This window comes from Morone saxatilis, unplaced genomic scaffold, assembly GCF_004916995.1.
Source record: "Morone saxatilis isolate NCDOM2014 unplaced genomic scaffold, NCSU_SB_2.0 Contig16, whole genome shotgun sequence".
NCBI classification, from domain to species: domain Eukaryota; kingdom Metazoa; phylum Chordata; class Actinopteri; family Moronidae; genus Morone; species Morone saxatilis.
This window is the reverse complement of record NW_023339718.1, coordinates 22783263-22794164: the sequence shown is the minus strand read 5'-3', so window position 1 is coordinate 22794164 and position 10902 is coordinate 22783263. Positions and strand designations below refer to the sequence as shown.

Here is a 10902-nt window from a genome sequence, read left to right as displayed (position 1 = left end):
CAGTAGCTGTGTGTACTTTATGTGTGCTAGCAGAAACAACTCCAGCTATTAACCCGACCCCGCTCCGTTCTCCGTATCTACACAACATGTCTCAGCTAGTTTTTGTTACCTGTCAGGTTTCTTGTCGAGACATTCAAACTATTAGTGCTTTTCCACCGGTGTCTGCCCCTACACAAGGCAGCCATGTTGTTATTGTGAAAGGACCCCAGTCGGATATGTGGTGGCTAGAGAATCGCCTGGGAAGAAATGGGTCGCGCGCAATCGAAATTAAACGTTATTCAATAAAATGTGTCCATAAATAATATATTGTTCATCATAAATCAAACATTTAGTTCTCAATAAATATAATGAGATAATCCAGAGATTTTATGCAAACTATGGACATATTATGCATGAAGGTATATTTCACATTTCTGCCTTATATTACATGAAAATAATATGATGAACATGTACTATAAACATAACATAACATGACATAACATAACATAACATAAACATAGGCTAATGTGGTTTAAAACGATTATACTGACTAATTGGACTCCCTCTGTAATGTTAAAATGAGAGTGATCAAATGTCTCAGCACTTATATAAATAAATAGCAGAATGTCATGCAATATTATTTCACTAAACGCACTGTCAGTGAATAGAGGCATTTGTTCATAGTTGGCCTCATTTAGATTTTAGTATAGATTTTGCTACATCTGTTTCTCTACACAAAAGTAACATGTTACACCAGCAGGAAAAACTGAGCCATCTTTAGAGTTATTAGTTCGACCTGTGCGTCTTCTGAATATAACACATGAAGGTCAGCTGTTAAAAGGTCTACACAAGCTACAGTAACAGGGGATACAGGAAACAATGTTTATTGTTATTCTCATTCACAGTGGTTAACAGCAGAAGCTTTGTCTCCTAAAGGTCAAACATTATTAACTCCAGCATTAGATTTGTTTCACAGTGCATTTACACTCCCATATGAAATGAATGGTAATCAATTTCTGTAACCGGGAAGAGGCTTTTGAATACATTTTTCCAAATGCACCCTTACTCATGTCATGGGTTTTTGAATTTTCATTTGTTGGCTCATATTCATATAGTGTAAAATGTTCCAGTGGTAACATTGGAGTGACATTTTGTCTGGCAGATCATAGACTTTTTTTTATAAATGGAATCAAGTGATATAAGGCTGATTCAGACACCAACTGGAGGGAATTCAGTGGCTTATTCCAGGGTAATTCAGTAGTGGCTAATGCTTTCACAGTGAGAATTGAACCATGGTCATCTGGATTACTGGCACTCTTGTCTTATTATGACATTGCGTCATACTACATGATATATAATATAAGTAGATGACTGACACTACAGTGTGACAGACCAAAAGCAAGAGCATAAAATGATTGAGGAAAATAGCTCTCAACAACATAGACTGCATGTTTTATGTATAATAATTCTATATTGAACACTTTAAAGTGTATGTTTACCTAAAGTTTGAAGACTTTCTCACTTACCTCTTTGGTGTACAGCCATGCCGATACCTTTGTACTTTATACAGGTGTTGAGGTATTTATGTCTAAGATGCTTCCATCCCAGTACAATGGAGGTGAACTGAATTTAATTTGGTATTAGAGTATTAAAGAATGTAATGTAAAAATTCAACAGCAACAACTTTTTCCAGAAACAGTGTCCTCCCGATTTCCTTTTATAATACACAGTCAAACATTTTCATAAGGACTATTTACTATTACAGTAGTTCCATGGATTGTAATTATAATATTAACATTAGACCTTGAGTCTTACTGGAAATGAATAACATAATGTAAAACAAGACACAGAGTCGAGCACCTTCTTTCCAGGCATGATTTATTGAAAACACACCAAATTTATACTCTACAAACCAGTATTTTTCCGTTATGTTTAACAAGCGTAATATTTGCCTCTGGGTAGGGTATTAGTAAAATTAACATAATACATTCTGTCACTGTGGCATCGCTTCTGCTCGCTACGAAAGCATTAACAACTTTACTCCTCTAGGAAATCAAAATCATTTTCCAAATGACTATCTTTTTAAAAGTTTATAATACAACGTAATACAAGGCAGAAACCCACCAACAGTCTAAACTACTCGGGGTTGTGGGGACAGTGGGGTGGGATGGGGGTGCAGGATGAATGAATGAGTGAGTGGAGTGGAGGAAAAAGGGAGGGAGGGGGACACAGAAGGAGAACAGGGGAGAGGTGAACAGACAGGATGGAGAGATGACAGTTGATAGGGGGAGGAATAAAGTTATATAAAACACTTATCTTTATCTACCATGGAAAAGGTTAAGGCACATGATAGGTACAAACACATCTGCTACTGAGTGTTACAGTTACTTTATTTTGACGGTCTTGAATCAGTTATATCTACACAGGTAGGTTTGTTTGATTTGATGTGTGTCCGTGTCCTGCATTGATTTTACAGCACAGTTGCTTGGCTCTTTGTTTTGTAAATGTACACCGCACATCCACAAAACCAGTAACCTCTTTTATGAATGCATGTAAATACAACTCCAGATCCTTTGGTTGTGGCACTGCAAAGTGCAGTCAGGAATAGACAGTCATATGGGTCTTTGTTGCAAGGGTTCAGTATTGTCCAATGAAAGCACACACTTCTGAGGACACACAAAAGGGATGCTGGGTATTATTATAACTTTTTTTTTAACCTCTGAAATTAAAATTTATACAGTATGTTTTTTTGTAGTTTATTGATTTTTACCACAACGTACATCTTTGTAAACACTGTGTAAAATAGGCAAGCTTTATAAAGTCACATACGTCACAAAGAAAAATCAGACTTCAATGCAGGCACATGCCGTTCGCCTTGATGTCGCATGAGTGATACCAACTTGGATTGGATTCTGTGTCCTGTCCACAGGGAATCAGGAGACTGGAGAGGAGACTGTACACTTTATCACTAGATTGGGTGCGCAGTCTCACCAAGCAAGCGAAAAATGGCCATATGATTCTGTCTCTTTGCTTTTCTACATCACAACTGCCCACCCTAAAACGTTGTAAAAATATATACTATATGACCAAATTTGATGTTTTGTTTTGTACAGTGTGATGCAACTCTTTTATTTTGTCTTGAACATCCAGAACCTCGTCCACTTGTATTCTCATCCTGCACATAAATGAATTAGTTAATATCCAAATGACACCACAAAAAACTGGCACTTGGAAAGAATAGAATATAAACATCTGTACACTTTTTCTTCATGCTCACAACTGAATGTTTCTCTTAAAGATGCGCCGGTGAAGGAGGGTTCAGGGTTGGCGGTAACTTGGTCTGAATGCATTGGGAAGAAAAATGAAGGGACTTTTATTGACACTGCCATCTCCTGTCTATCCTTTGTCTGACCTCTGACCTCTTGGCCCCCTCCAGAGTGTCTATTTCGATGATGCAGGGGCTGTCAGACAACACATAACTCATCGCCTTTAGAAAGAACACTGCAGATAAACTTTTTTCTGTAACTTTTTTTTGACAAATACAAAATATAAATAGGTGATCGTCGGCGTAACTCGACAATATTTGACACACATTTAAGTTACGTGGTTATTTCTTGTTTACAAACATGGTGAGCCTTTATCAAATGAGATGTGCTTTCCAAACAATGTGATATTAATATACAACTAAGAAGTCGGTAATTTTTGTTGTTTTTTTTCCTTAATTTTTCTTTTTTTTTTTCTTTTGACCCTAATATACATTTATATAAAACCCAACAAAAATAAAAAATGCTTTTAGATCTATCCTTTCAACAAGAGAACAAACTTCTGCCTCTCTTTCCAAAAACACAAATCATTTATAAACAGAATGCCTTATATCCTCTTTAATACACATCACTGACAAAGAGCAACCAGCCAGGGAACTTGTGAAACTGCCTCACTACGCAACCTGAGTGGTCACACAAGTAACCACAGCTCTGTGACTGAGGGTCAACATACCACTCGCCTCACACATGCTGACCACGATGAAACAGAAAGTTTTGTTTCTATTTTAGATTACTTTTGCGATGCAGTGTGAACAGAAACTGTTGCTCCATCTGATGTACACACTATGTCACTTTCCTTTCTCCAGACCACAACTTGCACTCTCCTCACTTTATAAAATGGACATCAATCACCTGTTAACCACTTTTGATTTCAAAGCATCTCAGTGCACTTTTCTTTTTTTGAAAAAACACAGTGAACCAAATGGATTGTAAGTGTATGAGAGCAGGCTGCTGGGAGTACATGTTTGTCCACTATGCTACAGCTCTTCTCAGGCTCGGTTTCTCTCTTTTTCCTTCATCATGTTCACGCCACCAATCTGTAAACAAACATTCAGTGACCTTCAAACACACCAGTCCATTCCTGTTCACATCAATATACCAAAGCTTGACAACAAACTGAAAGTAAAATTCTCCAAAACCCACAAAATTGAGCCATGAAATTCTTCCAGATGTGAACACTGAAATGAAAAAACATCCATTTCCCGTTTCTTCTCCTACAGGTTTCCTTCCAACACACGTTCCTTTTCCATTCATTTCCCTTACTTCGCTTTGTCTGCCCTTCATACGTCCATTCCTTCACCAGCACCGGCCTCTTTTAGTTTCTTGTCACTGGTAGAGCTCAACAAGAGTCAACACTGTAAAATTCACATGATGTCCAGTGGGAATGTGGATATGTGAAAGTAGGAGTAGTCACTTTTTATTCTTTTTTTACTTTTTTTTTTTCTGAAAAGCATGAGAATGCTGGCTGCTTCTGGGTAGTCGCTGCTGTGATCATTATTTTTTTTAAATCCTCTTTTCTGTGCAAAGTCCAACTCCAAAGATGAGCTCCATGTGAAATGGCAGTGGTGATATGAGAGATCCTCTTCTAGCTGGGGTGTCACGCTGTTGTTATTTTAAGCCTGAAGCACATGGAAGAGAGAAAAATATTAGAAGAGCCACCCATACAGTCTGAATTAACAATAAGTGCAGAATTTCGCTCAAAAAAGCTACATATCCACGATGATGATGGCGATAATCCATCATAATGAATAATAACTTAAATACTATACAGTAATTTACGGGACAAAGCTGCATTATTCATTATTATGTTTTTTGTTACCGTCAACAACTTAAAATAAAATGATGGACAAAAAATTAAAATACCAAAACCAACAATGAGTTAGTCCGTAGACTTCCTTACCGTGACAGTGGCACTCAACGCCAAGTACATTCGTTCATAATGAAGATCTAAAAATCTGTAATCTGTGATGTGTAATGTGAAAGGGGTCACTTGTAGTATTATTACCCGATTCTGCAGTTCCTCTCAGCTCTATGGGGTATTTTAGCATTGTTTTGCTTTGTTTTTTACTGTTTTGGTTCATTCTCACTGTTCTCATCAACCTCATTTCCAGCCACAGCATGCAGCTGGTGGAGCACAGCTGTTTTAATAGCTCTGTTAGCCCACTTTACGCCACCTACACAGCACCAAACAACAAACAGAAACTTAATGTATACTTAATGACTAGTGAACATAGTGGAGCATTTAGCAGCTAAAGAGCCACATATTTCCCTCAGGACTTAGTGTTGACCAAAACAGAGCTAAGAGGAGATTGAATCTTGGATATACATTTGCTAAGTGGCCAAAAACAAGACTTCAAATATGCAACTCTTTGCTAACACAACTTTCTAAAGTTATAATGTGTTGGATGTGATGAAAACATGTGATTCAAACAGGAAATACAGTTATTGAGAGTGCTGCAGCACCTCTATCCACAGGGTGGCTGAGGAACGCTACACTTGAGATTTGTATTGATGATTTTTTTTTTTTACATGTAACACCCCACCTCTTAATGTTGCTATCACCAACAATATCTCAAACAATAATAAATAGTGAATTTGTTGCCATCTATTTTCAGATGCAGATTAACACACAATTATCAATCTTGTTTCGGGGGACCCCCTAGAACCCCCTCAAGTCCCCGGACCCCAGGTTGAGAACCACTGGTATAAAGGAATAAGATATATCAGTATATAGTGTAATCACATTGTTAGTTTTGGTCTTTTCCATGGGATTTGTTGACAATAAGAAAAATTTACAATCTCATCAGCCTTTTCCTTAAACATTTCATGTTTGTAGAGTAGGAACTACATTTAGCCGTCAATGGGTGTGAATTTAGAATGAAACTGCGTTTGTGATTTCATGTCAGACAGGAAGACAATCAGTCGCCATCATCGCAGTACTTGACAAATCACATCACTGTCAATAAAGGCTTCAATCATGTTAGTCCAGATGGCAAATGGAGGCAAAAGAGAGCAAAACAGATGCTCAGTGGGTTGGATGAAATCCTGCATGTGCTAAATGAAATTAAAATTACCTACCTTATGGTTAACATTACCTTTAGCAGTTTTTTTTATTTACAAAATTACAGTGAATACCACACATAATACGAGTCATAAGAGTGATGTATTTCCTATGATAATGCAGTGAATGGAGATGAAATAATTGAGTGGATGGCCACTGACAAAGATGACTGAGATAAGAAGATGATGATGAGGAAGACAGTGAGGTCTGACAAGAGGCCTCTGGCACAGGAGAGGACAACAGCGGTGAGGAGTAGGCAGGAGGAGATAAATGCTGCTGACAGAGTAGTGACAACTACTGAAGCTCACCCAGATCAGCTTGCAGCTGCGCAAAAGTCATGTAGTGGGACATTAAATAGTGAGTCAGTTTAGGTATTCAGTCAAAACAGGCAAACAGTCACTAATGCACTGCAAATAAAATATGTACAGGTTTAAGGGCATTACTACGTTAGATGTATTTCCTTGTGACTTGTGTAACTGTTGCCAAACAGCCAAGCTGCATGAAAAAATTAAAAGAAAGAAGAAATTCAGCTCCTCCTGGATGCAGGGGGGTAGTATTTCTAATGAAAGAAAACCAACAGTTTCAACAGAAAGCCTTCATTATACATTAGTAATTGTAGCTCTATTCACTCAAACTGATAACAGCTTTCTGCTGAAATACATTTGATTATTCTAAAAAAGACATTTTAGGAAATCTCTCAACCACAAAGAGAGGCTGAATTTCTTTCTGTAATTTTCATGGAAATATGATCATCTGAGTTACATAAGAAGCCACTTAGTAATCATTTATACAGTGTTTTCTAACCCAAAATATTCAGATCAACCACGTCAGACGTCAAGTATATGTAAACTGAATTTATGTGAGCTCACCCTCCATTGCATCTCTGCCTGGGACATATTATGTGTGAGTCAAAAATGTTTAAATCTGTGTGTGCGCACATTATATGTCTTGGCTTCCATCATCAACTCATAAACTTACATGAATTATTTATCTGAAGTCATCTTGCTTTGACCAAAGAAATGGTATGTACGACGAATGTAGACAGAGAAGAGATTCTGTGTGTGTATGTGTGTGTGTGTTCCTTTCTCCCTACTGCTTTTCATTAAAGGATAACTCAGTCCTTGGAGGATCCATCTGAAGTGCAGAAGAATGATTCCCCTTCATCATTTGCCACCAATTTCAGCAAACGGTGCCGGTTGAAGTAGTGAGTTAGGCTAGGCATACATTTCAATCAGACAGGTTGTGCTGAATTGTAAACAGACACCAAAGCCTGTCTACTTTCTATGTGTATTACAGACAGGAAAGTCATGTTGGTCTCTTTTACAACACCGTTGATCACCCTGAGAGGTACAATTTGGATGTTGCAGCTGACTCGTTTTTTAATGAGAATCTTGTGAAAGGGGGCCAAGTAATAAAATTGTGCTGAAACTAAAGCTGAATGTGTCAGGAAACAGTGAGCACCCTCAGCCAGTTATTGATTGGTGATGATGTAGAAGACATGGAAATAAAAAATATTTTTGTATCTCTGTAGAGCTAGTTATTCGTAGTATTACAATTATGACCAGGAAAATGAATTGTTATTTCATTCTAATACAATCCTGATTGGTTGCTCATCTTACATACTAGTTAGTATTTTCAAACGATATGTTTGTGGCTGGAGTACAGGTCACAAAGAGCAGGACGGAGCTCTTAACTCTGACATGTAAGTTGTGCACCGGGCCTTTTTAGACTAATCTCACAAACTCGTTAGTTAATTATGTGCTCCTTGGCTTTGGAAGTGACCCTCAGTTACTGCGGTAGGTAGTAAATTAGTTCGACAGGCATGCTAATGATTGAAGCTTCATTAGCAGGTACACACACACCTTTCCTTAGACCTTTGCTCTTGCAGTCTTGCGGGTTTTGGAAAAAAGGACATAACACTACAAACCCTTTAAGTACCAAGAATCACCCTAACTACAACCTCATGCAAACTGCATCAACACGTGGAGAAATCTAAAGCTTGACAGGCCTTCTGTGCCTAGTTAGGGTTCTCAGTGTATATCAGAAATCTCTTCTTCTTTTGGAATTTATCTTGTATTAAAAATTTTTGGAGCTCATCTGCAAGTGTGTGCAACATAAAAGCCTCTGTAAATATGAGTAACTCAGACACAATGTATAAATTTAAGAAATTAAAAAAAAAGAAAGAAAGAAAATTAAACCTTAAAACTGAGCTGAAAGTGAATTATGTAGATTTTTTTGTGACTCTCCAACTGACTGCTCTGGGTGCAGGGTGACAGCAGGTCTACATGATACTACAGTGTGAGGGTGAAAGGAACACAGGCGGAAACGTTGAACAGACAGGGGATGAAAAGGATATAATGCAACCAAAAAGATGAAGGTTGTTATTTTTGTTGTGCTTATATTTTTCAGACCTACCATGCATGCATTTAGACCCAGGAGTCAACAGGCTGGGGTTTAACATCACAAGCGTCCACCAGACTGACCGCAGGCCTGTTACTCCTGATATAGTGTTTCCTATTTGTGTCATTCTGTGGCCACAGGAGGACGGGTTAAAAACAAAACAAAAAGAGGTCAATACATTTCACAAATACACTTGCACGCGCACACACGCACACACACACACACATGCATCCAGGATCAGAGAAGCCAATGTTAGTTCCCTGTCTTAAGGAAAGCTTGGAAAGAAGTCAGAGTGATTACAACACAGCAAACCAAACCATGCAACTGAAAGAGGGAGAGAGCAGTTTTAACAGCCAAGTTGCATTCAAAGCGGGTAGAACACCTCTGGGAAGAACAGGCGGCAGACTTAGAAGACAGCTTTGGAATAATGCTACGAGGCCTGTAAACTCTGAAGAAACACAACTGTTTGCTGTGCTGTCTATGGCTGGTTACAGTATCTGCCCTTTCAAGATGTAACAGTAAAACTAACTGGTTTAGTAGTTTACCTAAACATCATCCTAAATTTACTGAAACCTGAGGTCAGTGTTGTGTACTGAAGAAGCCCATAGCTGCCATACATTGCTGCTTTATTTTTTATTTTTGAATTGGATAAAATGTGCATTTGTTTTGGTGTAAAAGCCTCTGAACAGCTATAAGACATCATGTGATACCAAAAACTATACAAATGAAAAAGTTGTGTTTTGGTGTTGGTTTTACAAATGGACGCCCTGAAGAGTAAAAACTGAGGATCTCCCTGATATTCACATGTCGAGTAATAATAATATAAAAAATACAGGTTTCATGTCTTCATAAGTTGCAGAAAGAGAGGAAGCTCTTTGAATTCCCTCTTAAAGGACAACAGTTACATAGGTTCACTTTAAAATACTGAACTGTACACTTTTTGCAGTATGAATTGAAATAAAAATGTACCCAATTTAAAACACGAGTAATTACCTGCAAATGGCAAATTAATGCTTTATTGTAATCCAGATAAATAGTCACTGCAGATTATTAACTGGACTCTTAGCTCTGCTGACTTTACCACAGAAAGATTTTTAAGAGTTAGTTTTAACCTGCATTGAGAAGCATACTTTATACTAAACTGACTTTAATGGACTCTTGATTGCATAGGTTTTACAACACCACAAGGAACATCTATCTAGCACTAAAGTAGATGAAATATGAACTACAAAAAGTACTGTCTGACACATGTCAGACATCCTCTGAGGCCATTATCCTGTGCCTTCTCTTTGAGGCTGGATTGCCAATCAGCTCAGCAATAAACAAACTTTGGTTGCAGTGTGAAACGGCTTTCTAATCAGCCGGCGACCACTTGATAATGCGGCTGTCTGTTCACTGCCAAGGCAAGGGTCCTCTCCACGAGGAGCAATTGTTGGCGGTTCTTTTAATCACTCTCAGATTAATTACGCCAAAAGCTTACACTCAATTAACTAGTGGCAGATCTGAGGCTGTCCACAGCACTGAGCTGTTGCGGCAACAGACAATGACAACTTCCAGCCTCTTTAAAGAATCAATAGGATTAAGAGCTTCTAATGAGGACCACCGCAGAAAACATTTAGAGAGAGGGAAAGAGAGAGACACAGAGGGAGAGGACATTTGATAACATTTCAATGAGACATCATTATTTCATCCTGTATTCCCTGATCCCCCACAGGACCAGAGGAGGACCTGCTTGTACCTTTAATGGCTCTCGTTCTGTCAGGTCCACTGAGCCGTCGCCTGTTGGCTTGTATTTGCAGTCCTTGTCCCTCTGGTCAATGGTGGAGTAACCATCTAATGAGGTCAGAGAACAAAAGTCAGTTAATTCCTTGCTATCCTCGATTAAATAAAAACAGTGACAGATCATTTATAGTGTTGACTTAACCTGTGTGGAGTGAAAGGCTTTCTGCACTGGAACACTTCTGAGAGTGCCGGGAAGTTGTTGGACACAGAAAAGTAGACTAAACAGCACATTCTTAGCTTGTACTTGTCTAAACTTCCTGGCACTCACATTATTTACCACCACAGTAGGTTTAAAACAAACTAGATGAAGTATCTGCAAGTGGTATTTGACCCTGTCTCCATAGTGCACTCTCACAT

General features: G+C 38.3%; 2 protein-coding genes across 12 annotated transcripts in view; both read right to left on the bottom strand.

Moving 5' to 3' along the window:
• Positions 1-205, bottom strand: part of txnrd2.2 (thioredoxin reductase 2, tandem duplicate 2) — a 21837-nt gene extending 21632 nt beyond the window's left edge. Inside the window, exon 1 of the mRNA XM_035658400.1 lies at positions 110-205. Coding sequence (XP_035514293.1) covers positions 110-185 — 76 coding nt within the window. The 5' untranslated portion in view covers positions 186-205. The remainder of the gene's footprint in view (positions 1-109) is intronic.
• A 1635-nt stretch (positions 206-1840) lies between these two features.
• arvcfb (ARVCF delta catenin family member b) overlaps positions 1841-10902 on the bottom strand; it is a 198551-nt gene continuing 189489 nt past the window's right edge. For 9 of the 11 annotated variants that reach the window (XM_035658049.1, XM_035658045.1, XM_035658048.1 and 6 more), the window contains 3 exons: positions 10502-10596; positions 8779-8891; positions 1841-4921 (listed from right to left, as the gene is read on the bottom strand). In XM_035658049.1, coding sequence (XP_035513942.1) covers positions 8790-8891; positions 10502-10596 — 197 coding nt within the window. In that variant the 3' untranslated portion in view covers positions 1841-4921; positions 8779-8789. The remainder of the gene's footprint in view (positions 4922-8778; positions 8892-10501; positions 10597-10902) is intronic. The other 2 variants (XM_035658051.1, XM_035658053.1) reach the window with 1 other exon arrangement.